The sequence below is a fragment of the Vulpes vulpes genome, chromosome 12, assembly GCF_048418805.1.
Source record: "Vulpes vulpes isolate BD-2025 chromosome 12, VulVul3, whole genome shotgun sequence".
NCBI classification, from domain to species: Eukaryota; Metazoa; Chordata; class Mammalia; order Carnivora; family Canidae; genus Vulpes; species Vulpes vulpes.
Genome location: NC_132791.1, coordinates 115053328 through 115080141, shown reverse-complemented (window position 1 = coordinate 115080141; position 26814 = coordinate 115053328). Strand labels below are relative to the sequence as shown.

The 26814-nt window shown below is 56.8% G+C and overlaps 1 protein-coding gene across 3 annotated transcripts in view; it reads right to left on the bottom strand.

The window, feature by feature from the left end:
- The window catches only part of TRIM29 (tripartite motif containing 29), a 28391-nt gene extending 2940 nt beyond the window's left edge, over positions 1-25451 (bottom strand). Inside the window, exons 1-9 of one of the 3 annotated variants that reach the window (XM_072729539.1) lie at positions 25224-25451; positions 22555-23470; positions 13384-13479; positions 12357-12590; positions 11028-11226; positions 8256-8357; positions 5748-5840; positions 3779-3874; positions 869-945 (exon numbers count right to left, since the gene is read on the bottom strand). In XM_072729539.1, the coding sequence (XP_072585640.1) occupies positions 869-945; positions 3779-3874; positions 5748-5840; positions 8256-8357; positions 11028-11226; positions 12357-12590; positions 13384-13479; positions 22555-23358 (1701 nt within the window). In that variant the 5' untranslated portion in view covers positions 23359-23470; positions 25224-25451. Of the gene's footprint in view, positions 1-868; positions 946-2400; positions 2500-3778; positions 3875-5747; positions 5841-8255; positions 8358-11027; positions 11227-12356; positions 12591-13383; positions 13480-22554; positions 23633-25223 lie in introns of those variants that run through there. The other 2 variants (XM_072729538.1, XM_025998863.2) reach the window with 2 other exon arrangements.
- Between the last annotated feature and the right edge of the window lie 1363 nt (positions 25452-26814).

The window sequence follows — 26814 nt, the reverse complement described above, 5'->3', positions numbered from 1 at the left end:
CCTCCAAATGCAAAGACAGCAGGGAGCTGGGGACTCCGGCCCTTGTCCCCAGCAAAGCCATGATGCCACCCACATCTCGGGGCAGCTATCGGACTGCTTCAGCTCCAAGAGAGAAGCATTCTGGGAGGTGGAGGCCTAGCATGTGAAGGAAGCCCCCACTCACTGAGGTCCCAGGCAGCGGTCAGGTCTAAAGGCTACTAGAGATCACCTCAACTCAGTACTGCCTTATAACACCGAAGAAACTGAGTCTCAAAGAGGGAATCTGATTCACCCGGGATCCCCTGAGCTGGCTGGGCCCCAAGGCCATGCTTCCCTGTGTGTAGCTCTTCAGGTCCTGGTTCAGGGCCATTAGCTATTGAACCCCTAAATATATCTGTTCCGGACTTTACAGCGTCTGTCTCATCATGCTATAACCCCAAGGGCCTCTGTGCTGTCAGAGCTGGGGAATGGCCCCGGGAAGGGGTGGGGGCACCCATCACTAGGATGTCCGTCCCCTGGATGAGAATTTCACACTCCCAGAGCTGATAGGGACAAAATCATCCAGCAAGTACAGACACCCAGCCACTATTTGCCAAATGAAAAAAAAACCAGGGCTGCCCACTTTACAGATTATAAAACTGAGGCCCAGAAAGTGCGTGCTTGCCCAGGTCCGCTGCCTGTTAGTCCCGGGTCTCTACTAACCTTTGCTGAACATAGGAATTCAGGCCACTGCCACCCCCTCCTTCCATCCTGTGGCCCAGAGATGTCACATCCTCCCACCATATCCCCTGGGCGACTGGTGACCACTTGCCCCCCGGGGACCCCCAGTCAGTGCCCATTCTGGACGTGTCTGTGCCCAGGCAGGCTGTCCTGGCAGCCCCTCACTCACCAGCAGTGTCTGCTTGCCAGATTTCCAGGTCTGGGGCTGGGCCTTGGGGCTCTGGCTCCTGATGAGGGAAGGATAGCCTGCAGAGACGAGAGGCGCTGGTCGGAGGGAGCAGGGCCTGGCCGTCAGGGCTGCCGAGGCCCTAGCGGCACAGCTACCGGCTCCCAAGTGACCACCAAGCTCCAGCCAGCCCGCTACCAAGCGCAGCTACCCCTGAAGAGGTGTGCAGCAGCCTCGGGGTGGGCAGGGTAGAAAATCCTGGGGAGGCCGGCCCAGGAGAGGAGGCACCCAGGCAAACAGAGGGAGGAGGAACAGGCCAGGTGGGCTGGGCCGGGCAGGGGAGCGTTGCCCCCAAATCCAGGTCAGGATCTCATTGCTCTGCAAGGATGTCCCCCTGCACCTGCCCTGAAGGTGCCCCACCGGCCCCGCCGCTTCCCACGGGCACAGCCGGCCAGGGCTTCCACCAGGAGGCGCCCTTTCCTACTGCCGGGCTGCGGGACAGGGCCCACCCTTCACCACCCTGCAGGACCGCACACATCTTCTCCTTCACCCTCACCCTGTTTCTGTGAGCAGTTTGCCCCGAGCTGCACCACCAGGAAGTGGCAGCCAGGCTAGGAACCCAGGTTTTGCAGGATGCCCAAACCCGTCCTCATGTTCCCCCTGCCCCGTTCCACTGCCTGTCACCGGGTCCAGGAGCAGGAGGCTGGGGCTGGGGCCCAGCAGTTGTTTGCCATGTGGCCAAAGTCCATGGTTAAGACAGCAAGGCCACGGCGTTCTGGGCCTGGTCCTCCCGCCTGCCCTGCTCCCCTCAGCCCAGCGGGATCTGTAAGGGGCTCTGGTCCACAGAGCTGTGGGAAGCTCTTGGCCTTAGCCATCGGCCTGCAGGGACAAGCCGTGGAGCCTGGGAAGGAGCAGACTCTGACCCCAACAGGAGAAGCTCAAGAAATAACAGGGTCTGGCCTCCGCTGGGGCAGCCCGGGGCCCTGTTCTAGCCTGCTCTGAGGGGGGAGGCACTGGTCAGGCCCAGAAACCAGCTCAGCACCGCCAGGCCGCCAGCCGGGCTGACCTTTCCTTTTGGTTTGCACTTAGCAAGACGGTGGAGGCAGAGCAGAGAACCCAGGTCTCCCCCTGCATGTGGGGGTTGTGGGAGTTACAACCTTGGAAAGAGAGGGTTCCACGGGTCCTGGGTGGCAGATGGGACAGAGGGGGAATTCAGATCTCAATTCTTAGTTCCCAGAAAGAAAAACCCATGCCAGCCAGGAGAGAGGTGAGGATGGGGATGGGGATGGGGATGGGGATGGGGGGTAAGGTGTGGTCCAGGAGACCAGCCTTGTGCAGCAGACAGAAATCCAGGGGAAGGGTGAGCTTGAGCTAGTGGTGCTGGGGTGGGGTGGGGCGGGGTGGGGAGATGCATCCATCTTCCAGGGAACTCTGGGGAGGAGGACCAGGACACCCTAGAAATGGCAGAGAGCCCCAGAGGATGTCCCGTCTGCCCTGCTGTAGGAGGGAGAAGGGGAGGGAAGACAGGCAGGTACCAGGATTATTTTTAAACCGCCCACTGCCGTCCAGTGGTTTGGAAAACTCTGTGGTGGCCTGTCCCAAGGTGGTGAACTGATAGGGGACTTTCCCAGTGCCTGATGGGAGAGAGAGAGGCATTAGCAGCACGGCCTGGTCCCACGAGGGGCCAGAGGGAGTCACACCTCACCCTGGCGCGCTGCTATTCTGGTGGCCCTAGTAGGTGCAGGTGGGGCCATCCTCACAGGCGGGACTTCTGCTTGCACACGGGCAGGCCCGGGCCCAGAACCCGCCATCCAGGGCCGCTCCCAGCTGATCTGTGTGGAGGTGACCACAGGTGTTCCTGGGCTGTTCCTCTGGGGCTCGGTGTATTTCAGGAGGGGCTCTCCTAGGGCAAGACCTTTGCCAGGGGAGGTGCTACAAGCCGATGGGGGAGATACTGGGGAGCATATGGAAGCTCCAAATCACATCAGCTGGGAGGGGACCATCTTCCCTTTGATCCAGGTTTGACCAGAGAGCAGGGAGTTGCTCCTGGGAGCCAGACAGGTCAAGGCAAGTGCCAGAGTTTCCCAGCCCTGGCTTGGGGAGAGGACATCCCTGGGGGTCTTGCGGGCTGGGGACCCTCCAGTCATATTCCCTTCTAGCTGGTCCTTCCAAGAATCCCTGCTCTGGGTACAGGCTGGGATTCCAGCCTGGAAGGGACGGCTGAATGGTAAAGCCACCTTCGAAGACCACTGCTTGGGGGCCTGCCTCCCTCCGTCTCCCTAACCCCAGCCAGCCTGCTTCTCATTGCTTCCAGGCGGGATGTCTCAGGGGTCAGAAGATGGACTGGCTTACACCACAGCCCACAGAGCTGTCCTAGGGCTTTTCAGAAGAGACACAAGGACCCTGGCCAACCTCAGGGGACAGGAGGCACTGACCCCTCAGCCTTGTCTGGGGAGCAGACTCAGACTCGGGAGGCTTTAGAGATGGTCCGGCCCTTCCTTCCTGAAGGAGGGCCTGACAGGACTCTGACCCTGCAGGTTGTTGGTGGCGGCTATGCAGCCACGGGGTTCTAGAGTCAACGGAGGTGGGTTGTTGCTGGATGAACAAAGTTGAACTTTGCAGCAGGAGGACTCAGAAGGTGGCCCTGATGGAGGCACCCTGGGGAGGTCAGGGGCAGGGGTATGGAGTGTACGGCATCCCCAGCCCCCTGACAGTGCAGCTCATCGTAGGGACCAGCGTGACGGAAGCAAGCTCCGACCCACGCCGGTGCCGCCGAGCCTCCCCTGACAGCTCCCTGGCTCTCGGGCCAGGGTCTGTCCCCTCCAGGGTGGACAGCTGGTGAGTGACGGAGCAGAGACCAGCGCAGAGCTGGGAGAGAGACTGGAGAAGCAGGGCAGGGTGGGGAGGGCTCACCTTTCAGAGAGAAGGAGGAGCTGCCTTGGACTGCGGGCAGGTCGTCAGAGCTCTGGATGGTGGAGGAGTACTCCCAGACCCTGGAGGTGTAGTTACCTGGCCGGACACAGGGAGAGGGGTCACACCGGTGTGGCCCAGCTTGGGGGGGTGGGGGGCCGGACGAGACCATTTCTGCGACTCTGCCCAGCCCCCGTCACGCTTCCTGCCATCAGAGTTGTCCTAAACCACAAAGGGTCTGCATGCCCCTGCCCTACCTATGGGCCCACTGTCCTCAGACTCAGGTACCGAGTCCTTAAGCTTTCAGGGGCTGCTACTGCACCCTGACCACCACCCCCACCCCCTGGCTTCACCTCCCTCAGCCCCTCCCCGACGCTCCACGTTGCACCCAGGTTGCCCCTGAGCTCTCCGCACACACCTGGCTCTCTCTTGCCCCACCTGCTCCCCATCCCTAACAGATGTGTTGGGTCTTCTGGCATCGGCTTCCCTGTCATCTCCTTCAAGTCTGTGTGTGCCTCAGCCCCAGGTCTCAGGTCATCCTGCACCCCCACCCCCCTGGGGCAGGGGATATGCCCATCTGTCCCAGCATCACGTCCAGCGCCTGGCGCTGCGCCTGGTCCCTAGAAGATTCCATTGTATGGTTGGCGGGTGAATGAAAGAACAAATAAGCAAATAAACAGAAACACATGCTAATCTTTGGGACAAAGGCAGCAGGTCCAAGTCCTGAAATTCTGTTTGCCGAGCTGAAGAGGCTGATGAGTGTCCCACAGTCTAGAGGAGAGAGGCAGTGGGGAGGGTGTGGAAGGACCAGCAGGAGCACCAATGAGGGCACTCGAGTCTGGGGGGCTTCAGAGCCCCCACAGTGATGTACCTGCTCCGGGCCCAGTCCTGGCGGTCCTGTCCCACCACTCCCTGCAGGAGGCTGGGGGCCTGACAGCGGGGCTCAGTGGTCAGAAGTGGCCAGGGCTGCCCACCCGCCCCTCGGTGAACCCCCTGCCACGGAAGACCTCCTCTCTTCCGACTCGTGTTTGCTGAGCCCTCCTTCTGGGATTGCAGCAGTGAGCCAGACAGACCCAGCCTCTGCTCTCATGGAGCGCACGGTCTACCCCGCATGTGGCGGTAACAATGCGAATCCGGTCCTGACACGAGGCCTGGGCATTGCCCTGCCACAGGTGCCCCTGACCGTCCAGATCTCCCGGGCCCATGTCCTCACCGAAGAGGCCCCTCCACTCCCCTCTTCAGACCTCCCGGTGCCACATCTGAGGCAGGGTTCTGGTGGAGCAGCCCCAGGCCCGGCCCGCTGCACACGGCTGGCAGGCACCCCAGAGCCTCCAAAAACCTGGGCCTCTGGAGCACATGGCCCTACCCTTGGCACAACGGTGCCCTCGGTGCACCGGGCAGAAGGGTATCTGTGCTTGGCAGCTCTCCCGGAGGAAGCCACGTCTCCACCCCTCTCTGTTTCTGGGTCTTAAGCGCGCATCACTCACCTGGCATGGCAGCAGTACCTCCCGGATTTCCAGGGACAGCCCCTTACATGCCCAGCCATGCATTCTGGTTACAGCTACACTAGTCTGTTTTAACCATCGTGATTTCTCAACACAGAAGTGCACACAGATCAGTTAAGGACCCAGGTCCTCTGCAGGTCTTTGTGTCGCGATACTTGCTAAGAGAAGCTTCCACCCCGAACCCCCGCTTCAGTTTCCCTGGCTCACCCTTCAGGGAAAAGAAGACTTCCCTGGACTCAGGGATTTCCGGGGATGCCGAGGTGCCCGGCTGCCTCTCCACAGCCTAACTAATGATGTCACACACACACACACACTTTGAGCTCAGTAGGACTCCTCCCCACCTGTCTTGGGGTCCCTAAGCCCATCCTAGCTCCCCACATTCCCCTCACATTGGGGAGTCCAGCCCCCCTGCCCATTGCCCACCCCTCACAGGCCCTGCCCATCCCCTTGCTGAGCTGTCCTCTCACCTTTGGTGCCGTACAGATTGTTGAAGTTCTTCTGGTTGGTCTCCTTGGAGAGGCGGCTGGGGGACCCTGGCTGGTATGATGTCCTGGCCCCGCCTGTGAAGCAGATGCGGATAAACCATCATTGCCAAAAGGTGAGTCTGGTTCAAGGTAGGCCCGTGGCTTCTGACCTGAGGGGGTTATTTGGGACTCCTTGTCCCCATCCAGCCCCCCACTGCCTGTCCCAGGACCTGGGTTCCATCACTAAGACAGCTCTTCTGGGTCTAGCATAGGCAGCCACTTAATTTGCCCTCCCAATCAGGACGCTTAACAGTGAAAGGAAGACTGTTGGTAAGTACACAAGAGCCTCAGGTACAAACCTGGAGCCTCCTGCATAGACTGATATGGTCACCCTCCCTGGGGGCTCTGAGGATCACCAAGGCTGGAAAAGCCAACACCTCTCTCCTGAGCCAGTCCTTGCATGATGGAGACCCCAGAGGCTGGGAAATGGGGTGCCCGTGATGAAGGAGGATCATGGCAGCTCTGGGGGGCACAAGTGTTGGGCCCTTGGCCAATTGAGGGCTCACCAGTGATGATGAGCCGGTGCCCACGAACATCTCCCAGGCCCTTCCCCCTCCAGGGATAAGACCTTACATTACACAGAAGCCTCCAAATTTGGGTTCTCAGAACAATCTTGAGAGGCTGGCAGAGTGGGATCCATACTCCCACTTTACATGCTTCCCACATGTGTCAGGGTCCTTCCATCAGCTCCTCCCCTCCCACCTAACCAGCGACCCCACTCCCAGCTCTGGCCCACCACCTGGCCAAGCACCAGCTAGTTCTTCTGTAAGCCTCTGCCCTGTGGCTGCTCACACCTGGGTGCCCTCTGTCCATCACAGCCAAGCCTCTTCACAGAGCACACGGCCCCTCTTCCAGGGGCCCAGACACCAGCCTCCAAGGAGAAATCTTACTTCCCAGGCCTACTGCCCCAGAGCTCCCAGACACCTCTGGCCCTTGGGTGGCCTTGTCTCCCCATCCCCTTGCTGACTCTCCCTGGCCCTTCCCTCGCCTCTACCCTGAGCCTGGGAGCTCCCAAAGGGCAGATTTCCTCCTTCCTCCTGTCCTCAGTACAAGGGCAGGAACACCGGATGAACCTGTTTCTTCCACCTACAAATGTCACCGTCTGACTCAGTGACAAGCTGAAAGGCTTCCTAGCATCTGAGCCGAATTTCTCTCTTCTCAGGTGGGGGTACTGAGAGGGCAGTGACCTACCCAATGTCCCCAGGTCCTGGATCGAGGGCAACATCTTGGCATGTCTGTGTCCCTGCCTCTACCCCCAGCTGCTCTGCTCCCCTCCCCACGACCCACAGTGGAACCCACACCCCCTCAGCCTCCTACAGAGCAGGGGGCAGCCGAGTAGGGGCCAGCTGGGGAATCCGTGCCCATCAGGGTCCTCGGAAGGACTGGACAGGGCAAGGGACACTGGGGAGGCTGGTCAGGGCTGCTCACTGGCTCCCCCGCTCCCAGGACTAGGCCCCCCAGACAGCGCCCCGGGGAGGAAAGGGGCAAGGTTGGCGGGCCTGGCCCACACCAGGAATGTGGGGCAGGGGGGACTCGGGCGCTCAGGTGCCTCGCCAGGCCTCTGCCAGGGCCCAGGTGTTGTTTTCAAATTGGGTGGAGAGACCAGGTTCCTCCCACTGAGCTCATCTCTCTAAATCCCCAACGCCCTTCCCATGGTGTGTGTGTGCGTCTGAGGTGTGTGAATCAGTGCCCAGGCCCGGAGGCTCCCCTCCCCAGCACCTCATGCCTTCCCCACGTCCCCACGGCTCCTTCCTCACCTTTCCCCACACCCCCCACTCTTCTTGAGACCACCTTGACACACGTTCACACAAATACACACGCCCTTTATCTGAGGGCTCACACACCTGGCACACCCACCCTTATGTAACGGGCATTGTTGTGGTTTGTTGCTGGTGCAAAAGAATGCAACAGGCTTCCCCAGGGCGAAGACAGGCAGGCTCTGGTCTATACCTCCACCGAGGCTGGCGCAGGCTGTGACCGTCCAGCACCCCGAGAGGGAGGGCTCGGGGCCAGGCTGCATGCAGGGAGGGACAGGCGAGGAAAGGTAGGCCAGCCACCCGTCTCCCTGCCCTTGAGCAGAATGGCTCTGGGGGACCAGCCCCCCCATAGCACTACCAAGACTCGAGCAGAAGCAGAACCCAGCTCAGGCCTGGCACACGGTTGCTGGTGAAAACAGCAGCCGGGAGACCCTCTGGAAGGAAAGGGAAAGAAGTGTTTGGCCTGGAGGCAGGGGCTAGAGCTCCAGGGAGGGGAGCCTGGGGGGCAGGGTGCCAGTAATATATCTCTAACCCGGATGCTTCTGAGGATGAAAGAGGACACCGCTCCTGGTTCCTCCGGGACAGCGGGTATGGGCCAGCACTTCCCCAGGCAAACCTAGCGACAGCCACTCTGCCACAGGGGGACCTGGCTGGGTCTCCAGAGCACCCTTAGCGGCAGGGTGCCCTCCCTTACCCTTGGGCGTGAGGTACATGGAGTATCTCTTCATGGTATCAGGTGCACTCCACTCGCTCGCGTAGCTGTTTGTATAGTTGTTCATGTAGCGATGGTCAGCCCCTGGGAAGGACAGAGGTCACTCATCAGAGGGGCAGGTGGGGAGGAGGAGCTGGCCTCTGGGATGCCCAGCTTATGGGCTCTGCTGGGTCGGCCCCTGGCACCCTGGCCCAGGCACAGGCAAGGTTCTCCAACCTCGGAGCAGGCCACGGCCTGCCCAGCATGCCCTCTGCTCCTGAGCTGCGAGGAGGTGAGAGAGGGGCTGCAGTGAGCCACCTACTTCCTCGACGGGCCCTTGGGAGTAACACACTAGGCACAGCACTTGGCACTTTACAAGGTGCCGTGTACAGCGCCCGCCCTTGGGCTGGTATGGAGATCCTCATGTGACAGACAAGGAAACTGAGGCTCAGGAGTTAAGCGAAGCCACTTGTCCAGTGTCACACAGCCAATAAGAGCAGAGTTGGGGGCAGCATGAGCCCTCATCCCTACTTCATCACTTTTTCCCAGCCATGTTCGGCAGCCCAAGGGGATGGGTTGGGGTCCTCGCATCGGCCTCCATGGCCAGGGATCCAGCCGGCTGAGCAGAGGCATACAGAGGGGAGTGAGCTGAGTTGGGGGGGTGCTGACTCTTCCCTGCCCCACCCCGCCCTCAAGTATACCCCCAAACCCAAACATATCTGTGGTGCCTCACTGGACTTCCCCCAGCTGCCCTCTACCCCACTCCTTCCTCTTACTGCTTCTCCACCTCCTACTTTCCCTCTGTCCTTCCCTCTCTGTCTCCCCAGGGCAAGAGAGGGAATGAGTGGCTCAGGCCCTCATCTTTCATCTCCACCACCCGTACCTAGCAGGGGCCTGACACACAGGAGGCAACCCCGTGTCCTCCCAGGTGTTGGCCCAGCCCTCCTCCCATGCTCCCCATCCCCCCACCCCCAACTCCACAAGCTCAGGAGGACTGTGCTCTGGTGCCTCTCAGTCCCTGGGCCTTTGAGGGTAGGACTGAGTCTCTGGTCTGATGGGTAGGCTGGCATCCAGGAGGAGAGGAAGTCTGACTCACTGGCCACCCGTCCCCCCCCCACTCCCCCCTCACATGCACATACCGCCCTATAGTCAGACACACTCCCAACAACAATACAGCAGCAACCAACAAACTAACAAACCCACGTGGAGGCCCAGGTCTCCAGGCACAGGTGCAGGGCTGCTGACATCAGCACCGATCCTGCTCCCGGCAGCACCTTCCTGTACAGGGCACAGGGCACAGGCCCACACCTGCTCAGAGGCTGTGGCCAACCAGTCATGACCTAGAAATGGCACATGGATGGGCAGCAGGCAGAGGTCCCCACAAGGCTCATGGGCCACCCTAGCCCAGTCACAGTCATCCTCATTTGTCTGGCCAGACCTCAGCAGAGGCCCTCCCCCTCCCCAGGCTTGTACCCCAGCGACCATGATCATCACACACCCCAACTGCTCTGCATGGCCACCAGCCATGGGAAGACACAGGAGGCCGAGTAGCTGAGTGTGAATCCCAACTACGTCCCCAGCTCAGCTGCATGCCCTTTGAAAAGCTACTTCTCAGACCCTCGGACCCTCAGATCCTCGGCCTTCTCGTCTGTGAAATGTGCTGCATCCTGCAGGGAAAGTAAGCCCTTGTAAGCAAAGAGCTCGCAGGAAGCCAGCAGGCAGGGAGTCCTCAGGCACTGCCAGCCACCACCGTTAATGTCATCACCATTGTCATCAGAAGGAGGATTTCAGGATCCAAATGCCTCTTGAAGCCAAGTGGTTGTCTTGCCGCAGTGACTCATGGATCCCTCAGGTGTAACTGAATGTCCCCCACATTTCACAGGGACTCTGTGTGATGTCACCATCACCAGATATATAGATGCACCCCTCAACTCCAGCACACCTGCACACTATTATCCCTTCCTCATCCCCAAGAAATCACATGCTCCATATGGAGACAAAAGAGACCACTTCCTTGGGGTGTTTGGGCCAGAAGTGTCCTTAAAGCCCTGTGTTGGGCCTGGGCCACAGGATGGGGCCTTGGGGGAAAGTGCTCTAGCTTCAGATCCTGAAGGGGTTGGGTTGGGCTGGTGAGAAAAGACTTAATGGAGTAGTTTCTCAGATGAGGAGGCTTTCTGTGAGGTGATTCAATTGGCCTCCGTGGGGGACAGCATGACTCACAGAGAAGCTGACTTCAGGGGAGCTGGTGAATCACTGAGACATATGTGCCCCATTGTCCCCAGCCCAGCCCACTGGGCCAGTTCCAACCCTCTGGCTCAACACCACTCAAGGCAGCCATGGTGACAGGCAAATCTCCCTCCAAGCGTGATGCAGTTCTAGGTCATGTCTCCGGGAGTCTGCAAAGTCACCAGGTTAGCATCTGGCCCTGACAAGTGGCAGCATCCACACAGCTGCTGGATTGGGCCCCATCATCAGATGTAGATCTGAATGAAATTAATCCCCGAGTTTGATGGATGACCTGTAGAGAGGAGGCATTTGTGCAGCCAAGGCCCAGATGCCCACTGTCCTTGAGGGCCCTTGGAACACCGCATAACCTTGGCAGCCAGTTCAATGGAGGCTACAATCCCCGAGTCCCAGTCCCAACACCTTGGGCAGGACAAGTAGTTTGGAACAATGAGGGGCCAACTGGCTGGATGCTGGCCCAGGCAGCAGGAATTGGCCTGGGAGGAAAGTGCCCAGGGCCCTGGGGCAGGCCCTGGGGCAGGGCAGACCTACCGTTCTCCATGTGGTTCCTCTCAATGAAGTTACGACTCAGATCCGCCTTGCACATCTTCTCAACATGGCGCATGCACACATTGAGCAGGTCATCTTTGAAGTTGCCAAGGGACTGTCCCAGGCCCTCCCCCTCCAGGAGAACATGGTAGGTGGGCAGGGGTGGGGGGAGGGAGTAATTGCTCATCAATGCACCAAATTCCTACCAAGGAAGGAAAGAAGCCATTAACTCTTTAGGTCTTTAGTAGCTGGGGGGGACCCTTCTCTGCAGGGAGTTCTCAGTCCAGCTGGAAGGCTCAACGCTGGGAGCCAGACAGGCTGGGTTCTAGACACAACTCTGCTACTAACTAGCCCCCCTTGGGTTTGACTAAACTCCACTTGACACTAACAACCTTGAGGGCGCTAGTCATCAGATATGGGGCTGCATGGTCCCCCCCCACACACACACAACTGGACACATCATCCTACCTCGCAGGGGTTGATGAGAGTGATACAAGCTGTGATGTCTTTGGGAGTAAAAACACTAGGAGATACAAGGAGCTTCTAGAACGCTCTGGGTCAGTCATGGTGCTACCTTCACCTTTTCATACCACGCTCGAAGCCTGCCTCTGCACTTTGTGCTTCTCACTTCCCTTCCCCCTCACCGGAAAGTCCCTCTTCTTTCTCAAACCTTTATGAGCCTTCAAGACTCAGTTCAAATTCCACCCCCTCTACAAAGCTGTGTTAGATTACTCCCACGTGCTTGCCCTTCCCAGAGCTTCCATAGGCACTTATCTCCTGAACCACATGCTTTATCATTTAATTACATACTCTTCTGTATTGCTCTCTAATTGTGCATGTCTTATCTTCCCAGCTGAATTGCAGCTCCTTGGGGGCAAAAACCATGTCTTATACTTCTCTATTCTCTGCAGCACCCAGCAGAGTCCTGGGCATGTAGTGGTACCCAAAACTCTCCAGCAGTTGGAATGATGAGTGGATGAATAGACAGATAAAGTCAAGGATATCACATGGGCAGCACTTCTACAACACACCCCATACCCAGAGCACACCTCACGAGTCAATCCCAGAACTCTTTCCTTCTGAGCCTGGAGCACTGTTAGTACATATCAACTGAAGTTGGTACAAGGTGATATTTGCTGCCATCTTTAGAGTAGGCAGGGAAATGGCTTGGATGGAAAAATTAAATGGACAGATGGAATGGAGGAAGGAAGGAAGGTAGGATGGATGAGGAATGGTAGACAAATGGATGATGGACAGATGGATGCTGGATGAAGGTCTGGGACAGTGGACCTAAGGATTGAAGGATCGAATGGGAGAAGAGTTGCTTTGTACCTGCAGAAACAGCACCGAGTCACTGATGCTCTGCATCTGCTCTCTGGTCTGCTTGTCCTCGTGCAGCACCTTGGCCCTCTCGTCCAGAGCATCCACAATCACCTTCACTTGGTCCACAGCATCCTGCTCCCGCTGTTCCAAGGCAGCCCTCACTTCTTCCTTTTGCTTCTCCAGGTCCCGCACCAGGTCCTGGAAGTTTTGCTCTAGGATAGCCTTCTCACTGGTGGTGAAGCTCTGGGTCCAGAGTGAGAGGAGAGAGGAAGGAGGGTTTCAGGAATTTTAAAAACCTCCCTAGCGAAGTATATTTTTAGGTCCCCACCCCACAGTCAGAACCAGGGCATTTCTACTGCCCCCACCCAGCAAACCTGTTTGGCTAAGAATCTCATTCAAGGGATGCCATCTATTGACAGAGATGGCCAGGTTTGTTTACAGCCAACTCTTATCTGTGACTCCTCCCCTGGGTGGGTTGACTTGAGCCATCATTCCAATCTTGGGTGACTCCATGGACCCAGAAATTCTCCTATGAGTCAGGTTGCACTTAATGAAACCTCAACTAAAACCAAACATCATTCAGAAAGTGAATTTGACAAGCTGTTTATGCAGCCAGGGTCAAGAGTCACTGATTTCAGATTATGGTTTCTAATTGCTCAAACCATAGCAGTCATGCATCTAACCATACTGGCACAAGTTAAAGGTCAATGTCATGCATTTGGTGGCTGGGTGGTCTGGTGGGTGGAGCAGACAGCAGAGGATACTGGAGGACACAGTGGAGGACAGGTTGATCTAGGGTCTTGATTTGCTGGGATGATGTCAAACAAGCATGAGGTAATGGATAAGATCCCAACTGAATGCCTGGCCTAGACTTAGAAGGGAAATTGGTGGGGATGCCAGAAGGGTGGGTAAACCCAGAAGAAATAAGTGTGGGGTGTTAATGGGGGCCTGAGGCCTGGAGCCAACGTCTCTCCTCCTGCCAGTCAGGACAGGCAGGTTGAGCATAGAGCAAGGCCAAGGTCTGGGGGTGGCTCACCTTGATGCGGTCCTTCTCCTTCTGCCACTTCTCAGCCTCATCCTCAATCTCAATGATCTTGAGCTGCAGCTGTTCCTTTTGCAGTGACAGCTCTGTCTGCAGGGAAGGAGCCAGAGTTGGAGAAGTCGGGGGGAGGAGGTTAAAGAGCACCAGAGAATCAGGGTGTCGGCCCAGCCAGGGAGCCAAGTTGGGCAGGGCTCCCCACTCAGCCCTTCAGCCCATATTCTGCAAACAGTCGCCGGGGCCTCAGAAATGCCAGGCATCACGCCTGTCACCAGGGATCTGGCAATAAGTCAAACACTATGTTGCTGTGAACTCGGGCCTCGGGGGCTAGACATCCCAGCCACACCTTTAGAAGGACCAAACCTCTACCAGGTCCCTCCACCCAAAGTGATCAGGAGGGATGGTTCATTTATGCCCCCCCCCTTCTTTCAATGGATTTGAGGGCCCTAGAGAGAGGAAAGGAATCTCCTGCTTCCTTCAAGCTTAGAGGAGAAAGGGGACACAGCCCAGCTTGGCCCAGCCCAGCCCAGGGAGTGTCCCGGGGCCGTAAGAGTGTGCAGCGTTTCTATGCCATGACGTGGGGCCTGTGTTGCAAGCAGGAGCCCGGGCTGCAACCAGCAAGGACTCCGTCTGGACAGGTATAGCTATGAACCTGTTTATGGGAAAGGCAGTGCAATCTGCAGTTTGGGCAAGATAGGGGCTTCTATTCAGGGTCCCTGGAGGAGGCTTGGCCAGTGAGGCAGTGAAGGGAGGAGGAGGGAAGATCAGCAGAGATTCCAGGCATCCCCTATCAGAGGAGGACACAGGCTGCTGTGGTCTGGGGTGAGGTTGAGAAGAGGACCCATGAGGGGTGCCTTGGGATGTGAGCTCTAATGGATATGGAAAGTATGGTTCATATGTTCCTTCCATTTGGGAAAATTCTTTCTCTGGAAAGCAGCTACAACAGAGACAAAAGGGGGGCGGGCATGAAGCTAAGGCCAAGCCCATTCAGCCGAGTCAAGAGGCACCTCTTTGTTCTAGCTGGGGTCCCTGCCAGTGCTCTCAAAGTACCTTTCAGCTTGGAAGGACTGGTGGGTGATCTCCACCCACAGGCAGGAAGACCAAGGCATCCAAGAATGCATTGGGGTGCTCATGGTCTCCCCACTACCCTGGGTTTTGAGCGGAGATCTGTGCCTTTCTCCAGCTATCTCTTTGAGGAACCCACAAGAAAAGTCAAGACGAGGAAGCCACAAACCGCTAAGAATGTGAGCTCTGTTGGCAAGGAGTCCTGAGAGGGATACAGACTTTGGCACGTGTTGCCCCTCTGGAGGGCTCCACCAGGCCAGTAGGGTGCTCACTGCACCCTGCAGGTGTTCCCTCCACAGACACCTGGGGAAGTGGATTGGTGGTGGGGAGAGCTTCCCTGGCTTTCTTGGAAAGGGTGCCCAGAGCTCAGGGAGCTAGTAGAGGAGATGGGAAGGCCTAGTCAAGAGCTGTGGAGGTCCCAGACGGAGAGCCCCCAATCCCACCCTGCACCCCCTCTCTGCCCATACATACTCCTGGGCTCTCCAGGCAAAGAGACTCCACATTCTCAGGAAGCATCTGCCCCACCAGTAATGGGTTGCAAATCCCACAACATGGAAAATGCCATTCACAGAGATGGAAAATGATTGTCAGGAGGAAAGGAGAGAAAGGAGATGAGGATAGGTTTCAACCTTATTTCTAGAAAAAAGCTGGGGAGAAGCCAGGTGCCAATAGACACAGTGCTGGGAGAGTGGGGAGCAGAGGGATGAGACCCCACTGTGGATGTGCAGAGTCGCCCTTCACACACCCCGAGAATGCAGAGCCCAAGAGCCCAGAACATAGCAGGTGGCAGATCCAGTGGCCTGGAAAATTCTGAGCCATAAGGAAGAAGCAAAGGGCTGGATGATGGGTCTGTGCCAGGCACCTGGCCCACCCCAGGAGAGCTCCTAAGCCTGGCTCCAGGTCAAGGGGACAGCTGGAAGCCATCCTCACTGTAGCTGACACCTCCTGACCTGGCGGAAGCGGGGCAGTGGGGGAGGATGGCACTGGTCCCTGGGTTTCTTGCCCCTACCTTGGCACCCACAGAACCAGGCCTGATGGACCGGAAAGCTGAGAATGAAACTGTGTTCACTCTCACCTGTACCTGTGTGGGGCCTGTACCCAGGAGAAAGGACAGTGTGGGGGATCCAGGAGAGAATTCGCCCAGAACTTGGGACTAGGAGTCCAAACATTTGAACCCAGTTACCACCACTTCCAAGCAGGTGGCCTTTGCACGTGACTTAAGTGCTCCATGCCTCAGTGGGTCTATCTTTCATGGACATAGTAAGAGGATCGCCCCCTGGGGATCACGAGATGACCTGGGAACAGGGAAATGAAGGCCTTAGAAAGAGACCAGGGGGGACGCCTCGGTGGCTCAGCAGTTTAGTGCCACCTTCAGCCCAGGGCGTGATCCTGGAGACCTGGGATCGAGTCCCACATTGGGCTCCCTGCATGGGGCCTGCTTCTCCCTCTGCCTGTGTCTCTGCCTCTCTCCCTCTCTCTCTCTCTTTCTGTGTCACTCATAAATAAAGAAAATATTTTTAAAAAGAAAAAAAGAAAAGAAAAGAAAAGAAAAGAAAAGAAAAGAAAAGAAAAGAAAAGAAAAGAAAAGAAAAGAAAAAAGAAAAGAAGAGTCCAGGCCAGCATCATATTGTGTGGGGCACCTTCCATGGACTAGGAGCCCTGCCGGATGCTCTCACTCACACCAGGCCTGGAAGAGGGGCCGCCGTGTGGCGAGCAGGCCAGCAGGGTACAGGTGAGCGAGGGGGTGGGCACAGGTGTTCGGTGGTGCCACTGCATTGGGTCCAGGGATAGTGTGTACACTGTCGGGACACAGGGGGAAGCGTGCACACAGGTGCTTGCATTGTGGAGAACTGAAGCCCGGAGGCCATGGAGGGAGAGAACGGGGACGAGGCTAGGCCGACCTCGCCAGTGGGAGGAGGTATGAGCGGAGCAGGTGAAGGCCCGAGGAGTCCCGTGGAGTGAGCAGAGGTGCTGGGGTCCCTGCCAGGAGCCGTGGGAGCACGAGGCTGGGTGGGGGCCTACGGGTGAGAAGTCTCACCAGACAAGCATGGATCCACTGGCCAAGAGGGAGGAGGAAGCAGGGAGTGAGTACGAAGGAAGGGTGTTAGAACTGGGAGGAGCCCAGACCCAGGGCGAGGGAGTCAGACCCTGGGGGCCATCGTGCAGAAGGGAGGCGGGGAGGCGGGCAGCAGGGCTGGCTGAGGCGTAATGAGGGGAGCCAGAGGTGTCCCCCGGTGACCCGAGAGGGCAGGAGGGGGAGGCCCCTGATCTGGAAACATGCCAGGGCAGGGTCAAAAGTAGAGACGCACTGTCTGCAGCAGTGGGCGGACGACTCAGGGCAGGGGAAAGACTCATCTCCTTATTTTCTTTGGGGCGCAGGGGAAGTTGGACACAGGCTGGGAGGGGGCCTCACAAGACCTGACTTGCAGGACATAGCAGGATGGGGGAAGGGGCCCGGGACTGGGAGCTCTGCACTGCCACCTCTGGGATGAGGGCTCCCCGCTTTGGAGGAGGGTTTGGAGTGTGCAAACCCTCCCTGGGGATGTATCCAGCATCTATGTGGCTCTGGGCAATTTTTCCCCTGCTAATAGGGCCGCACCAAGCTGGATAAGGCAGGACAGGGATGCCTGGGTGGCTCAGCGGTTGAGCATCTGCTTTTGCTCAGGGTGTGATCCCGGGGTCCTGGGATCAAGTCCCACATTGGGCTCCCCATAGGGAGCCTGCTTCTCCCTCTGCATGTGTCTCTGCCTCTGTGTCTCTCATGAATAAATAAATAAAATATTTTTTTTAAAAAGGCAGGATGTAGGAAAGAATATAACACAGGAAGGCTCCCAAATACTGGGTGCCCCCCGCAACATGAGGAGAAGGAAGGACACAAATTGTGTTGTTGAGTACCTACTATGTGCCAGGTGTTTTCTTCTTGAATCTGCAAAGGTTGTTACCCCATTTTATAGATGCAGAAGCTAAGGCCTAAAAAGATGATGAACTTTGCTGAGTTCTCACAGCTAGAAAGCCCTTCAGGGCTCAGATCTCATTATGTGTCCTCTTAACCTCTAGGCTCTGCTCTGAATCTTCTGGGATGACGTCCCTTCGCTCCTGCTAACTTAGGCCTGCCCAGGCTCCCCCGCTCACCGCTCACCGCTCACCGATGGAACAGTCTGGTCATCCTGCCTCTTCCCTCGTCACCCCCTTTTTTCACTCTCCTTATTGCCCCCGGAGGCCCCAGCTCTCTCTCCCTCCCCCTCCTCTCTTGGAATCTGACTAAAGCCCCTGATATTTGATGTGGCCCCTGCTCCCCACTCCTCCATCCCTGCCTCCACCTACCTCCTCACTTCCTCTTACTCCTGGTTCATTCCCTCCACCCTGCCCAGGCCTGTCCCTAAATGCCTCCTTTGTTCCCTGCTCCCACACTCGTCAGGTTGCCTCTCGCGCTGCTGGCAGGGATGGGCCCTGGGCAGGCCACCCTGCCGCAAATCCCTCTGGCCTTGGGGAAAGCAGAAATTTCCCTGAGAGCAGAGTGATGGCACAGGCCCTGGTGGCGCCCCTGATCCGATGGGCCTGGGCCTTGGGGTGCAGACTCACCTGGACATATGTACCTGCACTGCCCCCCGGGGACAGAGGAGATGAGGCTGTGATCCTCCTCAGGCTTGGTTTAACCACATGGGCCGTTGGCTCTGATATTTGCCAAATGAGCCAGTTAATTGCCAAATTTGTACTCTCAGACAAATGGTAATTATCTGGATAAGAATCTGAAATGCTGGATAGATTTCCCCCATTTCCACCCAGATGTCAAATAGCCCAGTACTCGTCCGCTTGACTGGGACTTACGATCCCTTCTGCTTCCTCAGGTGTCAGGACAGGGACAGGGCAAGAGGGGGTAGACAGAGTCGCACCCAGGCTGTCTCCAGACCAGCGGTGGGCCCTTGAGAAGGTCACCCCACCTTTCCCCAGGCCTCAGTTTCCTTCTGGTGAGGTGGGACAAGATGCCTGATTCCCAACCAGGATACACATCGGAATCCCAGAGGGAGACTTAAAAAATACAGATCCCAGGCCCCCAACCCCCTGAACAAGCACCTCCTGGGGCAAAGAAAGGCCCAAGAAGCTGTGTCTTGATTCTCCAGGTGATTCCATTCTGAGGACGGCCCCCAGGAGAGCCTGCCATCCTATGAAAACCAAGTGTAAACTGGTAAGGGGGAGAGGAAGGAGCCACCAGAAGAGTCTGAGTCCCAGCTCTGCCACCCTGTGCTGTGACTCTGGGGACGTGTCCTGACATCTTTGGGCCTATGTCTTCATCTATAAAATAGGTGCAGTAGCTCACGCCCTGTGGGGCTGCTGTCAGGAGTAGGGTAAACACCTGGCACATAGGTGCGCTCCATAAAAACCGGAATGTCTCCCAGCCTGTCACTTTCTTGCCCTGTCTCCTGTCTCTAAAGAGTTTACAAGATAAACTGCTTCCCCTCAGCACCCACAGAGGTCGCCTGTCTCTTCTCTTACCCACCCTGTCCCGGAGCACCCCCCCACACCCCCCACCATTGACAGGATCCCCCGGGAGAGTCGCCTCTGCCTGGCCTGTGCCCCAATCGCAGGCACCACTGTCCGCCCCAAGTGCCCACACCAGCACAGCTCCCAGAGCCCATGACTGACCGGTGACTGCCACGCCCAGTGACCTGGTGGCTCAGCCTCCATGGAAGAACTGGGAGAAGCAAAGCCACAGGGCAGCGGAGAGAGGGGAACCAAGCCTGCCGGGGGCAGGGGAGTAGCTGAGGGGTTGGTCCACGTGGGGATGAGCCAGGAGCTCATACTCCCAGAGCCAGGCTGAGGCTGGGCGCCCCTCCACACAGGGAAGGGCGGCTGGCGGAGGAGGGGCCAGGCAGGCCACCCTCCGAGCACACAGTCATTGGCCAGAAGGAGTCCTCCATCCTGACCCGATGCAGCAGGAGGGACTTGGGATAGACAGGAGGGGCCGTGAGACACAGAAAAGGTGCATATGAACATCGTGATCTCATCAGCCTAATCCAGCCTGGGAAATGTCCAGAGGCAGGGGCGTGGACTGGAGGACACCTGTGGAACCCCTTCTAACATGTGGAGTGGACCTGGAACATTCTGACCTTGGGTCCACCAGAGGAAGGATCGTCGTGCTTTCACGTCAAGTGGCCTTCTCTCCAACGCTGCCTCTGCTCAGAGGCTACAGGTAGAGTCGAAATCCAGGAGATGAGCACCCACGGCCTTGGCTGTCATCTGCAGCCTCATGCAACCATTCGAGATAGGTCAAAGATGACCTCACCTGGGCCTTCACCAGCTGGCCTGCAGAACAGGTTCTGGACAGGGCTCCTTGCAAAAAAGGGTGTGTGGGCTGATGTTTGGGTCTGCAGGGGATGCCTCCAAAGGATGCCAGGATTGACACACTTATTCATTTCAGTCAATCAACCCACTAACCCTGCTGTGTGCCAATGTCCCCCACGTCTGACCTACTAGCAAAGCCAAGCCTACACAAACAGCCATGCTCCTGCTCCAGCCCAGGCTCCTGGCCACCCCACACCTCTCCCTGCCTACCCTCTGCCGCTGGTGCACACTTGTGCACACACATACACACACACACACATACGCTGTCTGAAGCCCCCATTATTAACGTCATTCCCATGGATCATTTTCCCCTGAAAGCCCCTGGAAAGCACAGGTATCCTGAATCCCACCTCCTCGATGCCCTTCCCCTCAGTTGCTATCAAATATTGGAAAAGAGTGGCTCCTGGGAGGCTCAGTGGTTGAGCATCTGCCTTTGGCTCAGGGCGTGATCCCAGGGTCCTGGGATCAAGTCCCTCATCAGGGACTTCAGGGTCCCCTCGGGGAGCCTGCTTCTCCTCCTGCCTGTGTCTCTGCCTCTCTGTGTTTCTCATGAATAAGTAAATAGAATCTTAAAAAATATATATTGGAAGAGAATTAGGAGACTTCTTCCCCCCTCTCTATGAGCTTGGAGAGGTCCCTTCCTCTCCCTGGGCCTGTGTGTGTCCCTGTCTGCAAGATGAAGGAAGAGACAGATGAGATTGCTAGGACTCCAGCCAGCCCGGCATTCCACCCTCTACGATTTGATGTTGATCTACAGCTGCTTCTGTGTAACTGGGCGGATGCTCCCTGGGCTTGTTTGTGCGTCTGAGCTCTGCCTCTTGACCTACATCATGAGCCTTCAAGGGCGAGAGCTCTGTCTCTGAATCCTATGCAGCCCCCTCCCCCCCAGCACCAGAAGGTGAACTCGAAGTTGCTGGTGCCTCCACAGAGGGTTGCCTGAGACCTTCCCATCCTCCAGGGACACCTGGGCTTCCTCAGGTGATACTCTGGTTTCAGATGCAATTTGCAGGCAAACTCTATGAAACAGATATATGGGTGACTCAGCGGTTGAGCATCTGCCTTTGGCTCAGGTAGTGATCCCGGGGTCCTGGGATTGAGTCCCACATCGGGCTCCCTGCAGGGAGCCTACTTCTCCCTCTACCTGTGTCTCTGCCTCTGTCTCTCTCTGTCTCTCATGAATAAATAAATAAAATCTTAAAAAAAAATACAGATACGCAAAAGTGTATATTGCTTGTGGTAGAAGTGAGCACCTGAAGCCACTGCCTTCTTGGCACCAATTTGCCCCCTCCTCATCCCTGACATTTCCAAGAATCCAGGGACTTTATGGCGGAGTTTGAAGACCACCAATCTAGTCCCACACCATAGGGAACCAGGACCGAGAGAATGGAAGGGCCTTGTCCCCCAGAACACCAGCCTGAGGCTCTGCAGTGTTTTGGTTGCACCCAGTGAAGATGATTGCCCCTTGGTTCTGTTTTGGTTTCCCCAGTAAGCTCCGGAAGGATGGGTTCCACGGCCCTGCCCTGTCACTGTGTCCCAGCCTAAGGCTAGAAGCCGGGCTGGGGTCGGGGGTCATCCAGGAAGTGGGAACACCTTCCTGGGCTAAACAAGACTCCCAAAAAGGATCTTTGGGTCTTTTCCCACTTGTAACCCATCTCCTTCTGCCCAGAGTGTGGGCGAGGGGCACCATAAGAGAGTAATCAGCCAACTCTCCATCAGGAAGACTGGGCACAGAGGGGTCCTGGGCTGCCCTATTCAGATGGGTTGAGAAGCTGTTGAGGAAGGCCAAGTGCCCCACACTGAGCACCAGGAGGTTCGCCCCGGCAGAGGGGTGGGGGTGCCCATGACTGCCAGCTGCGTGGCTGTCGTGGGACATTGGGGCCAGCATCTGTGCAGCAAGGGGCAGCAACCACAGCTGAGCCTTTGGCCCAGAACACCTTCTCCGTGTGCAACACTTTCACAAGTCTCCACACGCCTCTGCTCCTCCCCACGGAGGTACAAGGCAGGATCACACAGGCAGCACTCATACAAACACACTTGCATATCGCGCGTACAAATGTGTGCGCCAAACACCCACATGTATATGAAGCACATACACGTATATGGACAGCCCACCCACCCACAGACTGCAACCCTCCCCAAGTGTGTCCACGTACAGGCACAGATGTACACACATGTGACCACACACAGCCCAATGAAAGAAAGGGACGAAGGAGGCCATTGGGAAAGTCAAGGGACTGGCCAGGGGATCAAGTAAGCAACAAGCAGCCACTGTACTGCAAATGCAGACTCTAAAGCCAGGAAAAAAAAAAAAAAAAGAGCATTTAAGTGGCCCCCAAATTCCCTCCTCCTCATGCATGACCCCTGCCCCAGTGGGCAGTCCGGCTCAGGTGGGAAGAATTCAGTCTCCCTAGAATTAAAAAGAAGAAGAAGGAGGAGGAGGAGGAGGAGGAGAAACCTTCCAGCCAGACACAGAGCTCAGCATTGAGCCCAGATGGATTCTCGGCTCAGACCTGAATATTTCCTAGGACCCTGGTCAAGCGCCCAGGCATCTCCAGGCCTCCGTTTGCTCATCTAGGCAATGCCCCTGTCTCCTGAGGCCTTAGAGGATTAGGGAACCGCCTCTGACCAGCCCCCCCCTCCCCACTCCAGCCTGTGGGTGCAGAGGGGCGAGAAGCGTCTTCTGAAAGAGCCCAGGACAGTGGAGACGCGAGGCCCGCCCCCTCGGGAGCCCCCAGTGGAGAAGATGCCCCCTCAAATTACCTCCTTCTCGGCCTTGGCCTCTTCCACGGTCACCGTGCTGTGATTCTTGTGCTCCTGGAACATGCAGAGGTAGCAGATGCAGGTCTGGTCCGTCTGGCAGAAGAGCTCCATGGTCTTGCCGTGCAGGGGGCACTTGCGGGCCTCGAAGTCTCGGATGGGCTCGAGCAGCTGGTGGTCGCGGAAGGCGGCGCCCTCCAGGTGGGGCTTGAGGTGCAGCTCGCAGAAGGAGGCCTGGCACACCAGGCAGGACTTGACGGCCTTCTGCTTGGTGCCGATGCACGAGTCACACAGCACCTCCTCGGAGCCCGACTTGGGGCGCAGGAGGAGGCCGCCGTCGGCCCGGGGGTAGCTGTTCCTCCGGGCCTCCCCGGGCTCCACTATGGACACGGCGGCCTTTCGAGGCTCCGAGAAGATGGACTTGCGCAGCTCCCCCTTCTCGGCGAAGGAGACGGGCGGCTTCCTGGCGGCCCCCAGCTGGAGCCCGGCGTACGGGGACCTCTTGCCGTCCCCCGAGTCCATGCTGAAGTAGCTGGAGCCCTTGTCGTCCACGGACTCGACGAACTGGATGATGGGGCGCCGCCACTCGTTCCCCGAGAACAGGGAGCTCTTGCCCTCCCCTGGCTTCGGGGCGCCGCCCGGGCTCTTGCCCTCGGCCGCCTCCCCGCCGTGCCCGTTCGTGGTCTTGGCATCTTGGCCTTCGGCCTTGGCCCCGTTCTCCAGGGGCCCGTTGGGGCCCGGCGGGCTGCGCGCATCCCTGGCTTCCGGGCTGGCCCCGTTGCTTCTGGAGGCATCTGCGGCTTCCATGGCCCGTCACTCGGCTGGCGCTCTGGGGACTTGCTGGGGCTGCAGGAGGGTGACCTCTCGGGCTGGCGTCTCCACGGGGAGTGGGTCAGGTCGCCAGAGCCCAGAGACACACCTATAGGGAACAGGGGGGAGGAGGAGGAGGAGGAGGCCAAGGAGGAGGAGGCGGAGGAGGAGGTGGAGGAGGGGGTGGAGGAGGAGGAGGAGGAGGAGAGGAGGGGAGCGGCAGCAGGCCCAAGCCTGACACAACGGGCCAGGGGAGGGCAGGCGGCTCCCAGAGCCAGCAGCGCAGCTAATTATACAGGAGGGCCACGCCCTACGCATTCATACCCAACCTGATTTCTAAAGGACCTGGGTTTTTTTTTCCCCTCTCCTGGTTTAATTATTTTCCACAGCTCAGCAACCAGTGGGCCTGCTTCCTCCTGGCGCACTTTCTTCTCCTGAGGAAGTAGGGGATCCTCTGTCCTCACGGGTGGGCGGCTTCGCTGAGCCAAAGGGCCCCTGGGGTGAAAGGTGAGGTGTCTGCAGAGGCCCACGGGACAGAAGGCTATTAATTGGGTCACACAAGCCGAATAGCCTTATAATTTGCAGGCCCAGATTTCAGAGGAGAGATTTCCCACCCTGGGACAAGTGGGGTTCCTTTACAGAGAAAGGTGGGTTCGGTTTGATTTCGGTTGCAGGACGTGCAGTGAAATCGCTACTGATTACTGAACCCCACTTGCCGACTTCCAAGCATTGTTCTACACAGGTCACCTACAGGGGGCTCATTTCATCCCCACCACAACCTGTTCGGTTATCCTATTTAACAAATGAGAAAACCGAAGCTCTAACAAGCTGCCTCACTGGCTTCAGTCAAGTAGTAGATTCTGAGATTTGAACCCGAGACATCTGAGCTGCCAAAGTTCCTTCTTAGGCTTGGATATCACAGAGCCACCCGAATATCTCCGTGGAAGATGCCTTCTAGAAGTCGTGCCTGTCCCAGCAGTCCTAGCGAGATGGCATGTGGCCCTGGGCCTTTTTTTTTTTAATTGGAGCTTCTTTTTCATATTTTTTAATAGTTATTTTTTCACCAAGTATTTTATTTTAATTAAAATTAAAAGTTAACATACAGTTATATTAGTTTCAGGTGTAGAATTTAGGGATTCAGTGCTTCCATACAACCCCTGGTGCTCATCACAAGTGCCCTCCTTACTCCCCATCTTCTATTCCCCCCACCACCACCACCTCCGGTTGGGAACCAGCAATTCAGTCTCCAGTTAAGAGTCTGTTTCTGGGGCAGCCCCAGTGGCTCAGTGGTTTGGCACCGCCTTCAGCCCAGGGCCTGATCCTGGAGACCCGGGATTGAGTCCCACATCGGGCTCCCTGCATGGAGCCTGCTTCTCCCTCTGCCTGTGTCTCTGCCTCTCTCTCTGTGTCTCTCATGAATAAATAAAAATCTTTAAAAAAAAAAAAAAGAGTCTGTTTCTTGGTTTGTTTCTCTCTTCCTTTTTTTTTTTTTTTTCTGTTTTTTCTTTCACTGGTCTGTTTTGTTTTTTAAATTCCACCTAGGAGTGAAATCATATGGTATTAGTCGGCCCTTACGTTATTGCCGTCAGAGCAGGTTGGAACCTGTTTGGACGGAAAGGACAGAGCAACAGTAATGAAGGGAATGCAGGCAACGGCAGGCAGGGTGGCTGAGGCCCCAGGGCCCAAACACTTCACTCTCCTCTGTCTCCACAGCAATTTTGCCGTGTGACTCAGAAGATATCCACCTGCCCTCTCTGGGCCAGGCCACAGGCAATACCCTCCAAAAAGAAACCAGGGAAGTGTGGAACTCGGGTAATCTCAGAAGCCAGCTGTTTGACTATGACAATCATATAAATACAGACCTTGGGAGGAAAAGGGGAAACACTGCTCCTGCCACTTTCTCTCTCTCTGACTGCCTGCAGGAACGCCAGGACTTCCCAGGTTTTGCCAAGACATGCCACCTCGTCACCTCTGGCTGCAACCCACTGCCATGGTCCTGGGAAGCCAATATACCCATCAAGGAAAGGGCTTTACTCCTCCCAGGCTGGGCTAGATGGGGCCCAACAGCAGGCGAGTGTGACTGAGATGGCAGGTTCTGGGCTGTGTGTGGAGGGGAGTGGGTTTCCCTTCCTCCCTTCCAATCCAGGTCAAGTTCTGGGAGCCCTGCCCCTTCCACTTACTAGGCTGAACTAGCTAATCCTTTGCAATAACAGCCCCTGGGAACAAGAGCAGAGACAAGCTTTTCACAAACCAGCCAGAGTTTTTAGGAGAGGTGTGGGGTGATGCTGGGGGTGGAGAGAGCTGGCTTCATGATGGGGTTTCCTCTCTGTTCCCAGGCCCCACCAAGGGCCCTCTTGGTTATAAGTTGATAAGTTGGCCAGGAGCTCATGGGGTCTTCTGAAGTGGAAAACCTTTTCTCAAAAAGTCAGACCAAGGGATCTCTGGGTGACTCAACGGTTTGGTGCCTGCCTTCGACCCAGGGCATGATCCTGGAGTCCCGGGATCTTGTCCCACATCGGGCTTCCTGCATGGAGCCTGCTTCTCCCTCTTCTTGTGTCTGCCTCTCTCTCTCTCTCTCTCATGAATAAATAAAGTCTTAAAAAAAAAAGTTAGGCCCAATTCCTCTGGGCTCTTGCTTGAGGCAAGGAGAAGTAGAGAAAGAGAGATACTGGTCTGTTGGATGGGGACATGTCCCACCTTCTTCCCCTGATAGTGACTCTCCCATCCTATGAGAACAGGCTGTAAAGAGAAAGAGCAGGGAGGGCAAGAAAGAGCAAAAGAGGAACGCCAAAGTGTTCTGGGTATGGATCCACATCAATGTTGGCTAAGTCTGAGGTGATGCACTATTAGAGAGACTAGTGGGTCTCTACTATTCCTTAGAATTCATGGATTCTATGAATTCATGGATGAATTCCATGGATGGAATTTGTGGATGGATGGGGGGATGGATGGGTGGGTGGGTGGGTCATTGGAAGATGGATGGATGATGGATATACAGGGGGTAGATGGGTGGGTAGGTGGATAATGGATAGACGGGGGTGGATGGATGGGTGGGTGGGTCATTGGATGGGTGGATGGATGATAGATGGATGGGGGTGGATGGATGGATGGGTGGGTGGATGATGGATGAATGGGAGGGTGGGTCATTGGCTGGCTGGCTAGATGGATGGACGGATGGATAGATGGGAGGGATGAGTAGACAGTTGGCAAATTGGATGCCATAATTGAAAAGAAAGGGGAAGAAGGAAGATAGGGAAGAGAAAGGAAGGAAGGAAGTAGGTAGATAAGTATACTGACAAATTTTAGCCCTGGCTCCTCCAAATCACTGGTTGGTAGCATTTGCCAATTTCTCCCATCCTTGCCAATTCTGAGCTACCAACATGAGGAGTTCTGGTAACTCCAGTGTGAGCCAGCTCTAGCACACCATGGAGGATTGGTGGGTGATTGAGGTAA